The sequence below is a fragment of the Oreochromis niloticus genome, linkage group LG18 (genome assembly GCF_001858045.2).
Source record: "Oreochromis niloticus isolate F11D_XX linkage group LG18, O_niloticus_UMD_NMBU, whole genome shotgun sequence".
NCBI classification, from domain to species: Eukaryota; Metazoa; Chordata; class Actinopteri; order Cichliformes; family Cichlidae; genus Oreochromis; species Oreochromis niloticus.
The window spans coordinates 13,841,743-13,866,037 of NC_031982.2; the positions used below are offsets into that span (position 1 = coordinate 13,841,743).

Sequence of the window (24,295 nt, forward strand, 5' to 3'; positions counted from 1 at the left end):
AAGATCATATAATTGTGATGCAGGTAAAATAACAAGAATTGTTTAACTAGCTAAAGACTACCAAACATATCCGTAGTGGCTGCTGTTCAGTCTAATAGTGTTTCAATGAGGCCACCATACTGGCCATCATTAGCCACGCCTCCTAAACCATGTGTCTCTAGGATGGCGAGCTATTGATGGTAAGGAGTCTTTTGCAATCATTTCGCCTTAATGTTAACATAAATGATGTATGAGAAGTTTTCAAATATTTCATGTCAAAGCTTTTAAAACCAGTGATCTTTGTTTCATAATAACTGATGATACAAAACTCTTTCCACAGATCCAAAAATTCTAGTGCTGAGATGTGTTTTCCTGCCACTGATTCTGCTTTTGAAGAACATTGCCCTTCATTTCTACTATAAGGTACATCAGATTAAAGAAATGCATGCAATAAACTGAGTAGTGGCTGAAAAGTGTATGAACAGTAACATGGATTGTGTACCGTCTCTCCAGGTCAACAAAAGGCAGAAATCAGCCAAAAAGGAGAACGATGAGACGGATGTTTCCAGAGCTGAAGACATTCATGCTGAGGAGGAAGCAGCAGAAGAAATAGAATAGAATCTTACAGACAACCACTGTTCCCTCTAATCTGCACGCATGCACAATCTATATTTCACATATTCACATTCTATATTATTCTTGCTATAGCCAAAATGCAAATTTATATAGCAAATTTGTAAATCTCTGTAACATTACAGGCTTGTATTTCTGTAGTTAATCTTTTGTAATCGCTTAGATTTTTAAAAATCATTAGGAAGTGAAAGGATTAAATAAGGGGCCATTTAACAACAAATCAGATTTCACCTTTTAGTTTTAAAAGAGAAACGAGGGCTGTATGTCAGGCACTCTGCAGTGAAACTTTAGCAGCAGTTAACGTTCAGCAAAGCAAGGAAACTGACTTTACACAAAGAGGCCATTGTGGATTATGGGACATTTGCAAGGCCACAGTTTGGAATATTCAACCTTTTGAAATGAAGTTCAATACTTTTCTCAAATAGCCAGCAACAAGGGAAAAATGTATCTCTGAATATATCTGATATATCTGAATGCTTCCTCGCCATCCAGTGAAACTGTTGGGAAGACAATGTTGGAGAAACGTGAACATTTTATTTGTACTGTATAATCTGCAGATTCTTACAGAACTCTGCAACTATCCTTTGAAGCACCGCTCCTCTCTAAAACAGCAATAAGGATAATTATTAGGCCATATGTAAGTGACAAAATAACTTTATAACTTAAAGCAAAATTGGGAAACGTAAAGTCTGAAACAAGTCTTTATATTAAGGCCATCAGTCAAACAATATTGTTTGGTCTTGTGTGTGATGTCTCCTTTTCGCATGCGGGCCGCTTTGAGGCTTCACACTAGAGCGCGTTTGCTGTCACATTTTATTTGTAGTGTGAACAAGCAGACAAAAAAATCGGATTTGATCAAAAAATCAGAATTGAGCATTAAGACCTGCAGTGTGAACATAGCCTAAATGACACATTCCTTAGACACCCACACAACTGACACCATTCTGAAGCTTAGAAGTCCACTGTTGATTGATTTGTTTAACCTGCGCTCTCTGGCCATAAGGGAGCCACACGCACAGTCGAAAGCCTGTCTAACAACATCCTTAACCTGTTCACACTCTCTCCCTCACTCTTGCTCTCTCGTGTAATAGTCTGTCCCCTGGTGTCTCTACCACACTCTTGAGATAAACAGCAAACTAAACCAAAACTGCACCTATCGACATGTCATCCTGGTTGAGCTAGACTCACTGTGCAACCTGAAATAGACTGATTATATCACTTATTCTACCAGTACTGACAAAGACACTGCCAAGAAGAGAGCCCTGGTCTTTAGACAACTTTTCTTTCCTTGAGGATGGGCAACTGTGTCATTGTGTTCACAGGAAACTTGAACTGCGCCTATTGTCAACTGCACCTGGATTGAAACATTACTGTTTACAAGTATCCAAACGTGTTATATTTAGTATGATTCTAAATTTAGTGTATCCTTGGCTTAATTGCTACATGGTTTGATTTTTTTGTTTCTAAGTAAGGCTCAGTAAAAGTCATTTCGAACAGAATTCTTTTATTTTTTATAGTAAACTGTTAAAAGTTTTCTTTTGTGTTCTCTTAACAGAAATTGATGTTAAATAACCATACCTGATCACTGAGTATGTACTTGATAAGAGTTGTAATTAACAATATTTTGTTATTACAGTAACATTTTCTGGATTTTTCCTAAAGAATAAGCCCCTTTTACTTTGTCAGAATACATGTAAAAACCCATTTACACTTGATATAATCAAAAATGTAGAGTAGAGATAATTATAAATCTTGTTAATAGTGTAACAACAGTACTGTGACTTTTCATGGATTATATATCATTTTATTACATTAATCATGGACTAAAGATTTGTCAACAGTGAAGTCTGATTACTTGTAACATAACAGTGTTCAACCATATTTTCATTGTTTTTACAAATGTAAATTCTTGAACTTACAAACAAAATCTGCACGTATACACAAGCTGTTAATAAAAAATTGTATTTTTCATAATGGTAAGTTTCTGTTAATTTACAGTATTTCTCTGGTGTCCCAGTGAATATTATATTCTCCTCATTATTTTTCTATTTTTTTAACAGTTCAGGTTTATATAAATTATCACTGAATGAGAGGTACATGTACTTTGACTGACAGCATCAGAAATAAACTGACGAGTTGATGAGTTTCAGTCTGTGGTTTTCCTCACATGAAATAAAAAGCAGAAATATGCACAGCTTTCTTTCCTTACTAATAACTTGCCAGATAAGTTAAAAAATAATAAATCTGGGCAAAATATAATTGTGCCTTAATTGGACATTTGGCTTTCTGGTGTAAGGTTTGATGCAATGCATCAGCAGTGTTGCAACATTTAGTGGTTTTTGTATCTACCACTTAAAGAAAACTGTCAGTGGTTAAAAACTTTGAGGTTGGCGTGTAAAGTGTTTCATTCCTCTTCATGTGCTTTACCCCCATAGCATATCTCTTTCTCTCTGTTGATGTAATTTCTGCTGTGAGTCTTTGGATTTCTTTGCACTAGTCTTGGCAGACAGAGACCTTGTGCTGCACTTTTAGATATGTTAAATGGTCTGTGGTCATCATGTTTGTTGCTCATGCTTTTCAATGATCCAAACGCCTTCTTCGTAGATTATATTCATAAGATTTTTTTATGTGAAAATATTGTTGAGAAAAGATCATTTCTTGCTTTATCTTCATCAGGAGGACAAAAACAAGAACAGATGGTCGTGAGGGGCTGAGTGGAGAAAGAAGCTTTCAGCAGTCATTTTTTTTAACAGTGTAGCACAAATATCGATGTGTTAATCTGAGTAACTGTGGTTTAGCTTTTTGCGCTATCAGAACTTTTTGAGTCTGTAGGCGGAACAAATTCCTGCAGCCTTCAGACGGCTGCAACAAACTGCAAGTATCAAGGAGTAACCTTCACTTCAGCTTTCTAACGCTTGTGAATGCAGAACTGGTAAGAATATCAATGCATTTTTATTCCATCTGGCTGACCACAAAATTAAATTTTAAATATGATTTTTTTTCTGTGTGATCGCTTGAAGAATAAAACTGGAAGAAAAGAAGCACCAAAGATGGTAGCGCCTGTCAGTAACATTTAATTAACTTCATTTAGATTCGGGTGTTCAACTCGATCTAGTGCCGCACATACTTATTTCTTTTATTTCATACAGGTGCCAAACTGTATGAAATAAAAAAAGTTTTTACTTTCTTCTCCTGCTTTGTTAGATGTCTTGCCAGATTTGATTTAGTTGTTCTTTTTAATTTTTACTTTTAAAAAATACTAGAAATGAACAGATGTTTCAAGGGAAAACCAGTACAGTCTGAAACATTTGCATAGACCACAGATTTAACTTCAGTTGTCTGCCACGCATCATTTTACACAGAAAACATTTCGTCGCTCAGCCATGTGGACACAGAGCAGCGTCTTCTATTTGGCCATTGGTGAGGTGCATTTTATATCATTTTATTATTTTCTCTCTTTGGTATACTAACAGTTAATTTAAGTTTCTTAACGATGTTCTGTTATTTAATGTATCCGAAGAAGAAAAACTAATTATTTTAGTCTTTTTTACAGTCGCTACAGTCTCTTATCTGTCTGCATCTTCAGCTGCTACAGGTCAGTCTCTTTTACCATTAGAAGTTTTCTGTTGTTTCACATGCAAAGATTTTCTCTAAGTAGTATCCACATAATATGAATTGTGTAAAATGAATGAATACAATATGATCATTTAAGAAGAAAAATGTACCTACTATTTGTTAATTCAACAGAGAATAACAGAAAGGTAGCTGTTAAGAAAAAACTGTACTTGGATGTGGGCATAGCTTAAAGCTCCACACTGAGCTTTTTCATAATTAAAGAAATGTTCATGCCTTTCCCCCCGTTTTTTAAAATGTTATATCCATGAATAGTCAGTTTAACATACTGTTGTGTAGGGCATCAAACTGGTTAAGGTTGGGACTGATCATACCACTGATCACCACTGTAAATTAAAGAAACTCAACCTGGGTGTCTATTGTCGTATGTAGTCTGTAGATGATTGGATGATGGGGTGGGTGTAGTTTCCTCTGTGGGCAGGGTTGGGTGGTCTGCCCCAGGCTCTGCATGGTTTGCCGATGTTCTGGGAACCATCCTACCCGTTGTTTCTACGCATGCGCACAACACGAAATTAAGTGGCGAACCGTCCTACCTTTGTGAATATGAGCTAGAAGCATAATTTTACAGCTTGAATTCAGTGACAAATCATCTTACGTTTGTTAATAAGACCTAGAAACATACTCTGACGGGTAAAATTATGTGCCAAACCATGCTACCTTTGTGAATGTGACCTATAAGCATACTTTAACGGGTAAAATGAAGTGGCAAACCGTCCTGGCTTTATGAATGTGAGCTACAAGCATACTCTGATGGGCAAAGTTAAGTGGCAAACCGTCATACCTACTTCAATTTGTGCTGGAATTACTCTGTGACAGCAGAAATGTGCATAAACTGCTTACGGTAGGACATTTTGCCAAAGTAGGACGTTTTGTCAGAACACTGGACCGGTGCTGTGGGCCTCGGTCCGGATGGGCCTGGGCTCCCTGGCCTTGGTGGATTCTGGGGAGCAGCTACTGATTCTGAACTGTCTCCCCAATGTGTTGTTTGTGTATTGTATGTATGGTTGGAAGAGGTCCAGTTTTGCTGCAGTCAACTGCAAGTGACAAATAAAGGCTTCATCATCATCATCATTGCTTTACTAATGTCTAACAAAGCAGAATATATTTTAAACCAATTTTTATTGAAAATTCTAATGGTGGAAAAAACAAATATAATGTTTAAAAAGTGTTCCTACATTATTATTTCATATTTTAATAGTTAAAGTAAATGGAAAAAGAGATTTACAGAAAAAAGTAAACAACCAAGAACAACTTCTTTAAAACCATCTGAATTCAAGAATTTTAAAAGAAAAAATGTTGTCATATTTTCAAAGAAATTTAAGAAGAAACAGGAAGCTTTAAAAAAAACAATGACGGGGAATACAATTTTCCATTTCCTCACTGCATTTCCTTAATTTAAGTCGGGTTTGTTTGTTTTTTTTACTGTTTTTGCTTTCAGCAACATTATTACTTCTTTGATTTTAAGTAATCAAAAACTAATAATTATATTATATAATTATCTCTTTCTCTTGTTAGATGTTCAAATAAGATTAGTCAACCCACGTGAGTCTGAGTCAACTCGTTGCTCTGGAAGAGTTGAACTCTATCACAACAACAGCTGGGGAACGGTCTGTGATTATGGATGGGACATAGATGATGCTGAGGTGGTCTGCAGTCAGTTAGATTGTGGACCGGCAGTGAATGCCACTCAGCAGGCCTTCTATGGAGAAGGAATAGGACAAATCTGGTTAACTGATGTGTCCTGTTCAGGAACGGAAAGTTCTCTAACTGAGTGTAAGCACAGAGGATATGGTTCACACAGCTGTGGACATCGTGAGGATGCTGGTGTCATCTGTTCGGGTGAGATAAATTCAGGATTATTCATCACCATCTTATTATTTTTACCATCTAGATGTGTTGTTTGTTGTTGGTGTAAATTTTGTGTCAAAATTCAGGGTGAGTGATCAACCTGAGCTCATACGTGAGCTTAATGTGCAGTAATGAGCAATTATATGGTTCGGTATGAATGTAGGTGTAATACAAGGAGAAATATGTTGTTTGTTCATCACACTTTAAAGCTGCCAGTGTCTCACCACAGTGGGATTATGTGGATTTTTTTCATTTGTGTCATTAACTGTGTTTGTAAAGGTTATCTAATTGAAACACAAATGAGTCTAATGAAACTACCATCATTAGTACCATCATTAACAAGTAATCAAAACTCAAAATATACTATATGCTCTATTTAAAATTAAATAGGTTATTTGTTTTCTGCATTTAGGTATGCCCATCAGATTAGCTGGTTCTGGGTCCACTCCGTGCACTGGAAGAGTTGAATACTACTATAAAAAACGTTGGGGAACAGTCTGTGATGATGGCTGGGACATAAATGATGCTGAGGTGGTCTGCAGACAGTTAGACTGTGGACCGGCAGTGAAACCCACTCGATCAGCTCAATTTGGTGAAGGAACAGGAGACATCTGGCTTGATGATGTGGCCTGTTCAGGAAGTGAAAGTTCTCTAACTGAGTGTCAGCACAGAGGATTTGGGACGCACAACTGTGGACATCATCAGGATGCTGGTGTCATCTGTTCAGGTGAGATGTTCTTTGGATCATACAAAATATGACTTAAAGGCCACTGTGCACCTTACAACCACTAACAGTAGCCCATTATTTAATTTTCATTAATGATGTTTGCTCAAACAAATCTCCTTACGCAACCAGCCCCTCCCCTACTCCCCCTGTGTTGTCATGCACTTTGTAGAACAGAGTTTAGTGTGGCAGATGTAGTTGATGATGGACAAAGAAGGTGAAACGCTGGATCTGAACAGTTACGCGAGAAAGAGAAAAAAGAAATAGATGCAGTAAAATGTGTCAAATTGACAGACATGTTAACTGTCGGGGCTGCTGCTGCAACGTCAACAGTAGTACCAGCAACAACTAGTAACAAGCAGCCGTCCCAACAACAGAGTGAGGAAGTGACAGAGATGAATGTCTGATTAACAAGCACAAAAAATCCCAATAATATCAAAATAAAAAGTAGATGGAAGTACATAATTAGGAAGGGAGAGATTCAAGTAAAATGAAAAACTTCGACCATGAGCCACTGCTAACAGCCAAAGTGAAGCTTTGAATTGTCACTTGCCACCTGCAACATGACTTATCATTATGTTTAGTGCTAATTGCTTCTTCTTTTTTTACTTCCTGTTTTCTGTTTTACTTTGAAGGTTACATTAACCTTGTGATGTGCTTTGGAATTGTTAGCCTGTGTCAATCTGTCTTTGATGACTGCATTTCGTTCTCAATAACATGTGTGTGTGTTTATATATAGTGCTGTCTTTTCCTTGGTTTGACTGTGTTCTCCCAGTGTAATTTGTTTTTATTGTTGTTTTGGTTTAGTTTATTTGTTTTTGGATTCTCTTTTGGATTTTTGCAACAGCCAAAACCTTCTCACTTTTTGGTATTTCACCTATGTTGCATTTGGATACTCTCTTGAGCTTGTGTAGCTATTGTGTTACTATTGCGATTTTCTGTACTGTTGAACTTCATATTACTGGATTTTCTTTGATAAATGTATCTGACAGATGTTAAAATTGTTGCCTTCATTAAATAACACTAAACTTTACAATCATAATCAAGTATATTTTTTTGTTTAGGAATCAGATTAGCTGGATCTCAGTCCCCGTCCTCTGGAAGAGTTGAAATCTATCACAAGAACAGCTGGGGAACAGTCTGCGATGATGGCTGGGACATAAATGATGCTCAGGTGGTCTGCAGACAGTTAGTCTATGGGACGGCACTGGCAGCTCCTAAAGAGGCTCATTTTGGTGAAGGAAGTGGACCAGTCTGGTTTGATAATGTGGCCTGTTTGGGAAATGAAAGATCTATAACCCAGTGTCAGCTTGGAGACTTGAGGAGCAGCTGTAGACACCATAAAGATGCTGGTGTCATATGCTCAGGTACAGCTCTCATTAGTTCTTCACACGTTGTTTTATCAGCCACTCAGTTTAGATGTGTCAATGTGTGTTTTGTACCAAACTTATAGGTAAGCAGTGGAATTGAGTTCTTATACTAAGTATATTGTGTCATATTCAGCAATGAAATGCTCTGCAGCTGTAATCCACAAAGAAATATGTTGTTCATCATCCTGGTGAAACGAAAATGTGGGTCTTGTCAGTTGTATCTCCAACTTTGAGTCTGAGTGAACTTCAGATGATTAAATCTTGTACAGAAATGACTAACAAAGACTGGCAAATAGCTGCTGCAATAAACATGACAGTTTTTATTTAAAAGGCATATTCTATGTGTTCAGGTGTAGCCATCAGATTAGCTGGTTCTGGGTCCACTCAATGCTCTGGAAGAGTCGAAATCGCCTACAATAAAACCTGGGGAACAGTCTGTGATCATAACTGGGACATAAATGATGCTGAGGTGGTCTGCAGAGAGTTAAACTGTGGAACAGCCCTGAATGCCACTCGATCTGCTCACTTTGGTGAAGGAACAGGAGAAATCTGGCTGGATGATGTGTCCTGTTCAGGAAGTGAGAAATCTCTGACTGAGTGTAATCACGGAGGATTTGGGATACACAGCTGTACACACAGTAAGGATGCTGGTGTCAGCTGTTCAGGTAGAAAGAAATAATCATTATAAAGGCATAATCAACATATTAGAATATTTTTACAGTATTACAATCATTTCATCATCTTATGGTGTGTGTCTCTTACTGCATTTGTGTGAAGAGGTATATTTAAATGTTTCTGACATGTTTAGCAGAAAAGTAGCTTCATCACATTTTTCTTTGTCAAAATCTTGCGCGGGTTTCTCCCATCTTTTTGCTAACGAAAAAGAAAACTTCCTTCAGTAAACTTAAAGCTTTTCCTGTGACACTTATGATGTAGCAGTCCAATTTTTGTACCAAGTTAATTTGCTTTGCTTCCAAATTGCAATTCTGAATTTCTTTTTGTTTTTTCCTTTGTAAATAAAAACAAAACAAAACAAGAATACAAAGCTAAGAATACTCTTAACTAGGGATGGGTATCGTTTAGGTTTAATCCGATACCGGTGCCAAATCGGTACTTTTGAAACGGCGCCGGTGCTTAAACGGTGCTCAAACCAGTGCTTAAAGAATGGAGAACACAAACTTCGTCCAAAAACCTCTCATGTTTTTATTTCTAGCAGTCTTTTTTTTTCTGCAAAATGATAAGACCCGTAACAACATATAAACATCATCTGTGCAAAGATTTATGTTTTTAAAGTGAAACAGTGAAAAATGACGGCGCTGTCAATACATGAATATCCAGACGTTGTACAAAAATGTCCCATTCTTGCACACAATTGGACACCATGCCAGTTGATTTTTTTAGGTATTTAAGAGCAGTCATTAATTAATTTTATTAACATGCCTAAAAATGCTTTTTTTTTATAAATGCGTTTTTGAAGAATTAACCACACATTTACATGGTAATGGGCCTTTTCTGCCATGGAGCGCTTAATTGGCCTCTGGCCCTTTAAACTCTGAGGGGCTGTAACTTTGGTTTCTTTTGGTCAATTTGCATGATTGACACCTCTTTTTAATTGTTTGAGCCAACAGAGTCACAGTAACGATGCCACATTCACGTTACGTCAACCAATCAGACGTTGTAATGCCAAAACCCACGTGGGCCCAAATTTACTGCATGTGACGTCTGTCCAGTCACGTGTCTATAGGTGGGTCTAAAATGGAGGTTGTTGACGGAAAACGACTCAGATGCCACTAGGTAGGTGTGGTAACTGCTGATAATCACATGGCTACCGGGTACCAGCGAAAATAACGGAGGAAATCTGGACGGTAAGCCAATTTCTGTCTTAGCGCATTTGCGCCGCTGTGTGTTTTTGTGGTCTTCTTTTGCTGCTCATTCAGTGAATTTTGGTCAGAGTGTGGTGAAACTTGGTGTTTGGAATTGGTGATAGCTCTGGAAGATAACCAGCCTATCTTTAGCCGGTTACATGAAGTCTGGAGAATTTCTGGTTCGCCTTGTTTGTTTAGCGGACTTGTGCGCATTTACATAACTGCTCGTTTAATCATGGCTTGTTTTCGTTGAGTTTGGTGGTTGTAGAAATGGTTTATATGACATTTTAGCTGAGATTCAGAGGTTTCTGTGGATACCACAGAATATTTCTCACCCCGTGTTATAACCAGAGATGGGCGCGTTACTGAAATCTGATTACTTTTTTCAAGTAACGAGTAATGTAAGGGATTACTGTTGCAAAAACAGTAATTAGATTACCCGTTACTTTCACGTAGGAACGCTGCGTTACTGCGTTACTAAAACCGTGATTTTTTGCGAGAATGTCTCATGACAGTGACATAAGCGAGTGTGACGTTCGTGGCAACAGCTGTCTGCAGATCAACAATGGATAATATATCGAGTGCGGGAGAGAGTATGAGCATGCAGCGTTTAAAGCGTGGAAGTACTGACCTTACTTTGAGTTTGATTCCATAAAAAGTGACAAAAACATTAGTGTCCACTGTTCACTGCGTGGGAAGAAAACTTCTTTTTAAACCCCTTAACTTCCAGGCAAGCACCGAGTGTGCTACGACGTAATGTGAAATTCACAGAGAAACTCGCGGATTCTTCCACTGACCGCTGCGGCACACCTGCACCAGGGTAAACCTCCGCCTAACCCACTCCTGCTTTATAGGTGAAAATAGAGCAACAGGACCACTAGTCTTTGATTTTATTTATTTTCTGCTGTGTTTTACTTGCATCTATTTGAAAGAGTGAGTGTAAACACAAAAACATATTTTATTTTATGTGCTGGAATGTGCAGAAAATAGGTTTAAATGTTAAACAAATTTATTCCAGTCAGAGAATGTTGCATATAATTAAATTTTTGCTTGATGCATAAAGTTAAAAGATTAAAACTAATAAAACAAGTTTTAAAAAGAGACTTTTCCATTTGATTACATTTTGTATGATGGATTATGCAGAAAAAGTAGAATTGGGCTGAAAGATCTATCGCTTTATCACCTATTCAGGTTGTAAATCGTGTTTTTAAAAAGTAACTAAGTAACTAAGTAATTAATTACTTTTGAAAATAAGTAATCAGTAAACTAACGGGATTACTTTTTAGGGGAAGTAATCAGTAATTAGTTACTGATTACTTTTTTCAAGTAACTTGACCAACACTGGTTATAACCGATTAAACATGATCTCCTCCTTTTTGCTCGCGGTACCGGGGCCGTGGGGCTTAAAGCACTTGTTGCAGGCTGCTGAGTTTGCATCTTTTGCTGTGAAGTACAGCCAGACTTTTGACCGCTTCGCCTTGGGCATTTTTAATCTGTAGCTCTGCTCTAAAAGAACTTACGTACCTGGGCCCGCCTACTATCCTTGTAAAGGTAAAATGATTGGCTAGAATCCAAAGTGTATGACATCTCAAGAAAGAAAAAAAGCACCGAAATAAAGCACCGAAATGTGCGCTGCTTTTCGGTCTAGTTACTAACGTTTATGTCAGAACAGGTGTCATCATGGCACCGGAAACCGGTACCCATCCCTACTCTTAACTAAGAATACGTGATCGCAACTCAAAACACTGGGACGAAGATCCAGGACCATGAAAAATATCTGGCAAACAAACTGCTGGAAAGCAGCAACATCATGAGTGTGAACTGTCAAAACAATAATATTTTATCTGATTGGAACATCTTATGATAACATTCAACACTGAAGTACATAAAAAAAAAAATTGTAGTTTTTTATGATCAGTGAGCAGCTCAGTATGCAGAGTGAGCAAATGAGTGTATTCATGAACTAATTCCACACTGAATAACACTCATTCCATAAAAAATGTTTTTGTTTTATATTATGCTCACTGTGCCTAGGTGTGCCAGTCAGATTATCTGGAAGCACTTTGTGCTCTGGAAGAGTCGAAATCTTTCACAACAACACTTGGGGAACAGTCTGTCATGATAACTGGGACATGAATGATGCTGAGGTGGTTTGCAGAGAGCTCAGCTGTGGAACGGCACAGAGTGCTGCTGTATCACCCCGCTTTGGTGAGGGAAATGGATCCATCTGGCTTGATGATGTGTCCTGTTCAGGAAGTGAGAGATCTCTGACTGAGTGTCAGCACAGAGGATTTGGGACACATGACTGTACACACAGTCAGGATGCTGGTGTTGTCTGCTCAGGTGAGAAATTAAACTGTTTCTTATTATATTATTAAGATAATAAGCTAAATGTTTTACCATTTTTAATTGAATCCTCTCTCTGTGACTGCTATTTCCTCAGTGATCCTCCCAAAGCCCAGAATCTTCATGAATCCTGCTAATAAAGTTAAGTGGAGAAGTGATCTCAACATAACTTGTTCAATATCACCTCAAAGCCAACAGCTTCTACAAGGAGAATTTACTCTGAAGCAGATTTCAGGCTCATTCAGTCAGACAAAACCATCAACTACCAACTCTGCTACATTCAGGATCCTCAATGTAGATTTTGACAAGGATGGATTGTACCAGTGTGAATATTCATACGACTCCAGCATCTCCACAAGTGACTCTGCTAACCTCTCTGTTATTGGTAATAAAATGTACCATTGTTTATATTACAGTGATTTCTTTGACAGGACCAATACTGTGTACTTGTTACACCCACTACAAGTCATTAGTATGACATCACATCCATTAAGATAAGAAATACCAGCAACACTCACTTCCCAATTATCTCTTTGAGGGCATGAACTAAATTTCATTGCATGCCAATGTACACTGTGACCAATAAATAAAAATGGACATGATCTTAATCATATTCATGTGACTATATTATCTGCAAACCATGAAAATATTCATCTATGCAGGAGTTTTCCTGAGTGAGCTGTAATAGACAATAGCTATGGAGAAACAAGTACAACACATTTCCAAAAATGTTGAGCTGCTGTGTAAAATCAAACTAAAAACAGAATGCAATGATTTGCAAATTTCATAAACCAATATTATATTCACAATTGAACACTGAAAGAGTGTTTAACCTGAGAAAATATACAATTGTAAGAAAATTAAGAAAATAAGAAAAATAGTTTTCATTTTTACATCCTAAAATCTGGGTCATGTTTACCACTGTGTAGCATCCCCTCACCTTTTAACCGTGTTACGTCCCCGAGATGGAAGTCTTGGGGAGTGTATGGGGAGCAACAGTGAATAAAGCCTGGAGAGAAAGAAAGAAATGAAACAATGCAGAAATGGTAAAATCATAGACTTTATTCTTAACACAAAGAGACCCCAGTGCTGTTATATCAATATCAAAACAAGAAAGGAAAACCACAACACAAATTTGTCTATCCAAAGGGAGGGAAAAGACAACGAGCAGCACCTGGGTCCTGGAGAGAGCAAAGGTCACACAACACAGGTGTGTTAGAGCTGTAACAGACAGCCTGTAAATATCTGTGAACTGAGGAGATCAACTGCTTGACTTTTGGAAAAGGACTGTACTGCAGAGTCAGCTCCCAGACTCCTCTAACGGGAATAGTATTGTCTTGCTGAAATATGCAAGTCCTTCCCCAACCTCACTCCCTCTTTTTCCTCCAGTGCCACCCTCACAGGCTGAAAGCTATGACATTAAATCAGTGGTATAAAGATTTTCTGCCATTAGTTGGTGCCTCTTTTTCACTATAGTTTCTTGTTTTCTTGTATTTGTTGTTTCTTTTGTTCTCAGTGTCACTGGAGCAGCCCAGCATTTCTGTGAGGTCTCCAAATGGAGGACTGGTCAGGGTTCCTGAAGGTGCAGAAATCATCAAGGGTTACAGCTTCAACTTCACCTGCACCACTAGTGTACACTATCCTGGAGCTGTTTTCTTTCTCATCTTCTCTCGCTCTAAAATTAAATACAACATGACATCCGTCAACAACTCAGCCTACTTGAGTTTTCCTGTAGCTGACTTTGAACATGAGGGCGACTACAGCTGTCTGTATGAGATAACGCTGCCATCAAGGAAAATCACTGCTCAAGAGGATTGGTGGATTCATGCCTTTGTGATATGTAAGTAGACAGATGAACTCAACATTTTTATTTGCTGTTGAATGACAGTGAATGAATGACACAGATCACTAGATTCACTGCAACATATTGACATGGATTTTTTAAAACATCACTCCAATAATGCAGTAAAGAATAAAGAAAGTACCTGGAATACAAATAAAATTTATTCCTCTTCCATTTTTTGATTGTATTTTTTGTGAGTACACGATTGAACTCAAACATAACCATGCCAATTGTTATGAGCGGCTGATGAACAAAGAAATAACCCCTGCTGAGAACCTGAGAAATTGTGGGTATAAACTGGCAAATACATCTAATAAATGTTTTATTTTCCAGTCCTTTAAAATCAAGCTGACAGTCTCACTTTAAGATGCTTTAAGACCCTCATATCATAAAACTGAAGCTAAACACCTAAAATACCTATCTAATGGCTGTCTAAAGATTTCCAAGCCTATTTGTAGGTAGTTCATTAGCAGCTACTGTTCAGTCAGTGATGCAATGTGGCCACCACATTGTGTCTGGGACATTTAAGTGGGATGGGGGTATGGGTGGGTAGAATTTTATATGCCACTCACTGGTAGCCCATCATTTAATATTTATTTTATGTTAAATAGCACGATTTACAGGGAGTGTTTTTTATATATATATAATTTTTCTCTGTCTCTCTCTGAGAAAATTATATATATATATATATATGTATATATATATATATATATATATGTATACATATATATATATATATATATATATATATATATATATATATATATATATATAATTTGTTTTCTAAGGCTTTTAAAACCTCACTGATGATACAGATTTCTGTCTACAGATTCAAGAACTCCAATCCTGAGATATGTTTTCCTGCCACTGATTCTGCTTTTGGAGAACATTGCCCTTCATTTCTACTATAAGGTACATCAGAGAAAATAAAAGCATGTATTAAACCAAGTAGCAGCTGTGTAAGAATAGTAACATGGATTGTGTACCGTCTCTCCAGGTCTCCAAAAAGCAGAAACCAGCCAAAAAAGAGAACGCTGAGACGGATGTTTCCAGAGATGAAGAAGTTCATGCTGAGGAGGAAACAGCAGAAGAGATAGAATAGAGTGTTACACACCTACACACACACACACACACACGCACACACACACCTACACACACATACACACACACACACACACACACACACACACACACACACACACACACCTACACACACATACACACACACACACACACACACACACAAACAGGTGGAGAGGCTTTCACCCAAATATTATTTCTCACAGGTTGATAAATAAATACAATAGGAAAAGAAGAAGAACTGCTGACTTTGCTCTTTAGTGACAAGGTTCAACTATGAGCACACAACAAGGTGAAGAATAGGGTGAAAACAATGTAAAAAAACATGATGCAAATGTGTGTTTCTTATATAAATTTGTGGAATCTTGAGGCATGTTAAGACTCGTGTATATACTGTATGATTTCCTTTTACATATATACCCTAAAAAACCCTAAAACTAGAAGTTGCACTGTAAGCACTGATGTTACTATGTGTCAAATCTCTATTTTGAGAACTGCTTAAGGTAAAATGGAAGCAGAGACATATATTTTTTATGTTCTTTGAAGTTTGATTGCAAGATTGACATTATTGACAAAGACATTATAGATAATAAAAAGTTGAGATGACTACATAGAAAAAGCACATTAAAACAATGCCTACAAAGAAAATGATGGTATTGTATGAAGATCTACTGGAAACAAATTCTTCATTCTGTAACTTGGAACTGAATAAAAATTTGTCTCACAACATTTAATGTATAAAGTGTGAGAACAGAGCTGCCAGCAGAGACACAGGAAGTCAGTGTGATCGAGATAAGGGTATCTTATAACTGCTACTGCTTTACAAAAATAAAATTCAGAACAACAAAATAACTGTAGTAAATTTATTAGTAAATATGAATTAGTTTTTAGCTGATATTTTCTGTATTCAGAAATCTTTGCACCTGCTCTAAAGCTATATCTCTCTGTATTAACATTCACCTGATAAACCTGTCATCGAGGACTCTGTTCTTCATGTCCTGTTTGTGAGTTATATTTTTGACACTTTGTTTTCATTAAAAGATTATTTTTGCTTTCAAAAATCATTCATTCTTTACTGTTCTCAAAAACTCATTTCAACTGCACTAGTGTGACTTGGAACCTTATGTCCTGGTAAACATGAGATCCTCTAACACTTCACCCCACATATTAATACAGAATGGAGGATGGAAGATGGAGTGATGGTCAGAGTGGTTTTAACACCTGTTTTTTGTAAGGCATAAACAGCATGAGGTACGAAGGCTCAAACTGTGAGTGATAAAAGCCTCAAGGTTGAAGTGTGAAATGTCAGCAAGTTTCACTGTAATTGCAGAACCACCCCACCCGACTGAACCACTCTTGCTCTCAGGCATCTGCTGTAAGTTAGGTGATCTCACACAGATTATCAGATGTATATGTTCTTTCTTCAGATAGATGTTAGTGTTACACAAACAGCAGTTTAGCTTTCAAAAACCAACATGAAAATAGAAAAATATGAGAAAAGAGATTATGTCATTTTATGACTTTTTTGTATGAATATTTACTGAAAAGAAAACATGCTGTAATATACCTGAATATAAAGCTGTGTCACATTCATGAAGCTTAGAACTTAAAATATATCGGGTGTGAGAACAGAGCTGACAGCAGAGACACAGGAAGTCAGTGAGAGAGATAAGGGTATGAAAGGCTAATAAACCGAAATTATGTGGTTTTGTGACGTTTGACTTAGATCAAAAGATTTCTTGAGCTAAATTATCGAGGGTCATTAATCTGAAGAAGTGTCTTGTTACAGTGACTGTGCTGCCCTGCCGCATATATACAGTATAAATGGACAATAATAAATCAAGCTTATGCATAAGTTCAGTAAGAAAGCTCTGTAAACACTCATCTGCCTGCTTTCTTGAGTATTAGGTTGCATTTCTGTGTTTTACATCGCTATCACTTTTCCCCACTGTTAGTCTCAGCACTGGCATCGTTACTCTAATCCAAACATCTTCTTGCCTGCCTTCCTTGAGCCAATCAGTGTCCCCTATGTGTAGTTAAAATCTGTGCTCTCCATCATTCTCCCTTTCATTCATGCAACCCACCTCCTCCCCATCTCCACCACACAGACACCACGGTCCTCAGTTTTCATGTTCACCATCACCAGCATCAATAATCTGGGGGTTCCTGTTCAGCTGATACTAAGCATCAAACACAATAGTAATTCTGATATAGTATAGAATCAGTTACATTTCTCACTCCACCTTTCCACCCAAAAACACCTCCTAATGTACCTCCTGTACAGTGTTGTAGTCGTAGCTCAGGAAAAGTACACATTACTCATTATTTTTCTTAAAAGTATTGCAGTACATTACTTAATTATTCACTGAAGAAAGTAATTAATTACACTACTTGTTACAGTACTTTCTCATTACTAATAAAATGACCTGAAATGCGCTGTCACATAATTACCACTTAATAATACAAACTGGTAATTATGTGACAATGTTAGCCCTGCGACAGACTGGAGACCTGTCCAGGGTGTACCCTGCCTCTCGCCCTAAGGCTGGAGTCTATCCCGGCTGTCCCTGAACAGGATAAGCGGAAAAGGATAAATGGAAGAGAATGGATGGATAATATAAACCTTAGGATACAGTCCCACACATGCAGTCTTTGAATTTTATGTATGAACATGAAGCCGACAACAAACAGGTGTGGAAGTGGTTCTGTGAAACCAGCTCCCAGCTTGGATTCCGGACACAGACACGATCTCTACCTTTAAAATCAGGCAGAAGCTTTTTGATAAAGCATGTAGTTAGCACTGGATCAGGTGCCCCTCAATTCTCCCTTAGTTATGCTGCAATAGGCCTAGGATCCTGGGTGCTTGTCATGATCCACCGAGCATTTCTTCCCTTCACCCTCAACTGGCAAATGCTGCTGGTTCTGCTGGAGGTTTCTTACTGTTAAAATGGAGTTTTTCTTTCCCACTGTCGCCAAGTACTTGCTCATAGGGAGACTTCTCTCAATGAGTATTTGTGTGTGGCTCCTGTGGAACATTATTGAGGGTGGGTGGTTGTTACTCTCACCAGAAATGGGCATTTGCTTACTTACTTTGCCATGGTTAGGGGGTTCTGGTCCTTGGTGGCTTGCGCCTCTGTGCTTTGCAGTGGGGGCTCCACTGAGTGTCAGGCGGTTTTCAGGCACCTGGAGTCTTGATGTCCCACTCTCAGCCCCATATATCATATATCACTTATCAGCCAGTGTCTCGGGGGTATCTATGTGCTTGTTGCCTGCCTATCCTCCCCAGTCACAACTGAATACCTACCTGTGCAAAATTTACTTGTTTTCCTGCTTGCACATTATTTTACTTCCCTCAAAAAGTCCTTAAACTTCTATAAGTTGTCACATCCTGCATTTGGCGCCACTGGTTTAGAGAAACTTTACAGGTGACAGGAATCTTGTGGAACTTTAAATCAGGTATGGTTTGATTTTTATCAGTCAAATACTTTTAGGCTGTCTACACTAGCCTGGATACATTTGAAAACGGCGTTTTGGTCTGAAAACGCTCCGTGTCCACACTATCGTTTTCAGTCGTTTTCACAGAGTTGTGCGTCCACACTGAAACAGCCGAAAATGCTTACGTTCCAGTACAGCGCATGTGTGAAATGCAAGACAATTCGAATTCAAGACTGCTGCAGAATATTCACAACATTTTAAGCTAAAGTTATAATTACAAAGTTTATATGTCCAGTTGCAAACCCAAAATTGTTCTTCTCCGTTTGCCAAGACTAGTGCACAAAATAATAATGCATCAGCAGAGATAAAAAGACATATTATGGGGGTACTGCACATGAACAGGAACTAAACTCTTCACACGCAAACCTCGAGTTTTTAACCACTAACAGTTTGTTCCAGCCTCAGTGGTACTTGTTGATGACAGCTAATAAAATGTGTCTAAAACCACTGACCAAATGTTGCAAAACTGCTGATGTTTTTCATCCATGGATGGAAATATCACAGCTCTCTTGGAACAAACTTTGTATCAAAAAACGAAATCTACAATAATATTTTGAGCAGATTTTATTATTTTTTAAACTTAAATGGCAACTTGGAAAGATGAAAAGCTGTGCATATTTCTGCTTATTATTTCATGTGTCCATCTGGACTTAACCACCATAGGTTAGGTCTGGACGGTCCTCTAACACAGCACTGAGGAAAGGCACAAACTGAAAATTCAGTTCAGTTCAAGTCAAATCACAGCAACCGTCGCCTCACATGGCTTTATATTGTAAGGTTAGAAACATACAATAATACAGACAAAAAACCCCAACAATCAGATGACCCACTATGAGCAAGTACTCGGTGACAGTAGGAAGCTTTTCTCCAAAAAAGGAAAAACCTGAATAAATTTCACAAAATCAGGGGGCAATTGTTTGAAGTAATAAATGAAGTAATACAAATTAATGGCCCTTATACATTTTGTGAATATCATAAAAATATGATATATCATAACTCGGTAATAATCAATAATCTAAAAAAATATGATCATGAAAATATGGTGATAGACTAGGATGATAAATAGGTTCTTTGAGATAGTTTGAGTTTGCTGCCTTTTTAGACAACTGTTTTTGGTGTGTGTGTGTGTGTGTGTGTGTGTGTGTGTGTGTGTGTGTGTGTGGTGAAAATGTGTTAAATAAAATTCTTAGTTAAACCAGTGCTTTTGTAACAGTGAGGATGGCAAGAGTTGGGGGCTTCATGGCCTGATAGAAAGCTTTATTACATTTTATTTGCGTTTGTTTAATTCAAATAAGGAAAATAAGAATCAAAGTTAAACTTACAAACGTTCCACCTCAGCGTGAGACAGTCGTACCGAAGCGAGGATCCCTGAGAGGCAGATGTTTCTTCACACATGGCAATCTCTCTGGCTCACGGTGAGACCCCGAGAGGGAGCTCCTCCCCAATCTAGCAATAAAAGTATATAGAATAGAGGTGACCCTAGCTTTTACCAATGACAAAAAAACACTGATCAAAGAAGCAATTTCAGAAAGGCAGGCTCTCGCTTGACCAGTGACAGAACAAAGGAGCCAGGGTTTAACTTGGGGGCTATGACACCCCCCCCCCCCCGCTCAACCCCAGCGACCCAGAGTGACCGGAAGTTCTCACCTGTCTGACCTTCACCTACTGGAAATAGCCCCCTGACTGTAACCCCCGAGCCACAAAATCACGAACTCCTCCCAGACCCGTCAATAAAGTCATTTCAGAGAGGCAGGCTCTTGCTTCAGCCACTGAAACACTGGGAGATGGTTTTGATCTGACCAATGAGTCAAAGTAATGGCCTCCTGACGAGTGAAGCGTGCAGAGTTTTTGAAATCAACCAAGACAGCTTTGCAGACTTTGCAGACTCTCCAGAAATACACATCCTTACCAGCTGCCCCGCAACTCAGTGTTGCTGGGCCCCTCATCACATTCAGGTGTTTTTCCACTGAAAACATCGCTCTTTAAGATATTTTTTAAAGAACTGACAAAGAGCCAGTTTTAACATCCAGCACACCCGAGGAGAGCAGCAGACACAAATGATTGTGAAGAAGCAACGGACATTTGATATCAGGTCTTAAATAATCGTGAGTTATTGTGTCTGATGGTGAAAAGCACAACGTTTTGGAAGAGGCATACAGCCACTGTGGAAAAACTAAATGTGTTTAAGTTATCTAAAACTGTTTGTAATGCTTTTAAGTGACACACGTAATGTGATCATGAAAGAACATATTTTTTTAAACTTTTATTCTTATCCTTTGAAAGTGTGTCAGATTTTGTTCGTGCTTGCTATGCTTTTCTTTTTAAATCAGTTTTTCTTACACTGTGTGTAGTTTTTATAGAAACTTTGTCCATTGTATGTGGAATCATGTATCTTTGATAAATAAAATATTTAATCTTGTATTCGTCTACTTTGTGGTTATTGAATAAAAATTAGTCACATATTGCACGGATAAAAACAGATGGCTGAAAGAAATGTTTGGTGGAAAAAGTAAACAATGTGTTGTGCTGCTAAACTTTAAGGTTCTAAGTCACCAAAGTTGAAATAAGAAAATGCAGTTTAAAAGTTTAAAAAATTATAACTCTGCCCAAAATATAATTGCCCTGTAATTGGACATTTGGCTTTCTGATGTAATGTTTGATGCAATGCATCAGCAGTTTTGCAACATTCAGTGGTTTTAGACATCTACCACTTTGGCTTAAAAAAACTCTGTGGTTAAAAATTTTGAGGTTGGCGTGTAAAGTGTTTCGTTCCTCTTCGTGTGCTTTTCCCCCATAGCATATCTCTTCCTCTCTGTTGATGCAATTTCTGCTGTGAGCCTTTGGGTTTCTTTGCACTAGTCTTGGCAGACAGAGAAGAGCAAGTGTACATATTAATATTGTCACAATGAGCATTTTGACCTTAACATTTTTACCTGCATAAATTGCAAAATACATTTTAAAGCAATAAACTGCACAAAATCAGGCCAGAAGTGTTAATGGAAGATTTGTTAATTATTACTTTTTGTTGTACATATGCCAAGAGTTTGAAACCCCAAGGCTGCCAACATGAGTATTCTGTTGGTGCGTCTTTTCAGGAAAAACTTTTACACAAACTTAGCTCTGGTGTGTACCAGCAGTTTTTGATCACACTAACACAGTTCAAGAAGATTTTTAGGTAACTTAAGAAACAGAATTGATTGGACCTTGTGCTGCGCTTTTAGATATGTTAAATGTTCAGTTGGTCATCATGTTTGTTGCTCGTGCTTTCCAATGCTCCAAACGCCTTCTTTGTAGATTATATTCAGATGTTTTATATGTGAAAATATTGTTGAGAAAAGATAGTTTCTTGCTTTATCTTCATCAGGAAAGGCAAAAACAGGAACAGATGGTCATGAGGGCCTGAGTGGAGAAAGAAGCTTTAAGTCAGCAGTCATGTTTTTTTAACAGTGTAGCACAAATATCAATGTGTTCATCTGAGTAACTGTGGTTTAGCTTTTTGCGCTATCAGAACTGTTTGAGACTGTTGAGATGCATGGTGAGATGCATTTTATATCATTTAATTATTTTCTGTCTTTGGTATACTAACAGCCAATTAAAGTTTCTTAAACATTTCCTGTTATTTATTGTATCCAAGTTAGAAACAAGAAAAACGTATTAAAACTTATAAAAACTACTTTTAGCATAATGACTTTTTTGTCTTTTCTACAGTCCCTTATCTGTTTGCATCTTCAGCTGTTGCAGGTCAGTCTTTTCACATGCACAGTTTTCTGTAAGTACTATCCACATGTGAATAGTATTAAATGAGTAAATACAATATGAGTATTTAAGGATGTTATATCCATGAACATCCATGAATAGTCAGCTTAACATACTATTGTGTAGGGCATCAAAGTGGTTAAGGGTGGGACAGAGTGTACCAGTAAGGTCTCACCACTGTTGTAACTTTAAAAAAAAAAACAAAAAACTGGATACTAACTATTCTGCAATGCAATTATCTAAAATACAAGGTAAATGCCTTGCATTTATACTTAGATATAAAATAGTACCCAGATCAATGTGGTGGCTTCCAGAACAAATTAATTTACTGAAGTAATTGATTGAAAAAAACATTTGATAAGGTAAAAATGGCGATATTCTGACAAATGGGGCCCCTGAAAAATTCTACAATCTGAAATTCTGAAATTGTGACACAGAAGATGAAAGTTGATGATAACAGTAAGCAAGACATTTGATAGCACTGTAATTTTTTAAATAACAAAACCTGTTATACAACACTAATCCTGATAATATGCCTAATTTTTGTGTAGCCTTTAAAGATGTTCAGATAAGCTTTTAGAGTTTTCACAGAAACACCACAGCTGTGAGGAGTCTAATTTCTGAACAACTTTAACATGTGTAACTCACCTTTTCAAAATATCCTTTGACACCAACAAATCATACTGCAAATGAATCTGCTGAGAGAAATGTTGTTTTTGCAACATTAATTTTAGAATGTCCGTGCTTTTACGATGCTTATCTGAAAGTAAACATTGATTGGTCTTGTAAACTCCTGGTACCCTCTGTCAGCTGGTTCAAACTATAAATTGCCCTCTTCCTCCTGCAAATGTTTCCCTTGTTGCTGGCTATTTGGTAATAGTGTCCTCCTTTTCAAAAATTATGAAAATTATACACAGCCCTGTTGCAAGTGTCCTATCTGCAATGTCCTCTCTGCATAAAGTCAATTTCCTTACTACATCTTTTCTTATGATAAAGTTAATTGCTATAGATGTTGCACCAAATAGTGTCTGCACTAAACCCCTCGTTTCTGTTCGAAACACGTGTTGCTTCTTACTATTTCATCTTTTAAAAATTAAATACTATATAATAATTAGGGGTGGGACTCAATTTAAAAAATTTATTAATTAGAGACTTTGTAATTGATTAATCTCAATTAATCTTGATTAATCGCATTTAATCACACAAGAAAATTTGCCCCAAAGCGCAAATGTTTTTTTAATTTAAAAGGGTTATAGTGGGCCACAGAATCAAATCATAGACATGGACATGAATATTTTAAACTCAAGGTCTTTTAATTTCTGGGGAAAAAAAATAATAAAATGAATTTCAATTCAAACAGAGAAACAAAAATAATATCCCAGGCCAAAATTGGGCAGACTTAAAAATAAAGTGCTATTTTAAGTACTTTAAGTACATTTTCAAAATGGTATTGTCTTTAAATAATAATAAAAATTTCAACATAAAGTGCATTTTTTCTTCTTAAAAAATTAAGGCAGAAACATAAAAGGTTATTTGACCAGCTTCACCTTTAAACTCTGAGTAACCTTAGCCAAAATTATTTTGTACATTAGGCTAAAACAGTGTGCTCATCGAACATTTTAGTGCAAAAAATAACAAACCCATTGGACTCACAATACCTCCATGCTTATTTACTGTCCATCTCTTTCAGCCAGTTACTTACACAAACTATCCTGTTCACATT

At 37.4% G+C, this 24,295-nt stretch overlaps 1 protein-coding gene and 1 long non-coding RNA gene across 2 annotated transcripts in view; both read left to right on the forward strand.

Moving 5' to 3' along the window:
- The first annotated feature begins 3,351 nt into the window (after positions 1-3,351).
- LOC106098023 (deleted in malignant brain tumors 1 protein) lies at positions 3,352-16,339 on the forward strand. Its single transcript, XR_001224122.3, has 12 exons — positions 3,352-3,544; positions 3,975-4,032; positions 4,166-4,207; positions 5,761-6,084; positions 6,506-6,820; positions 7,882-8,184; positions 8,538-8,852; positions 12,087-12,395; positions 12,496-12,783; positions 13,915-14,238; positions 15,071-15,153; positions 15,239-16,339. It is a non-coding gene; the product is annotated as a deleted in malignant brain tumors 1 protein (long non-coding RNA).
- Positions 16,340-20,209: 3,870 nt separating this feature from the next.
- Positions 20,210-24,295, forward strand: part of LOC102078004 (deleted in malignant brain tumors 1 protein) — a 46,049-nt gene continuing 41,963 nt past the window's right edge. Inside the window, exon 1 of the mRNA XM_025900445.1 lies at positions 20,210-20,231. Within this exon, the coding sequence (XP_025756230.1) occupies positions 20,210-20,231 (22 nt within the window). The remainder of the gene's footprint in view (positions 20,232-24,295) is intronic.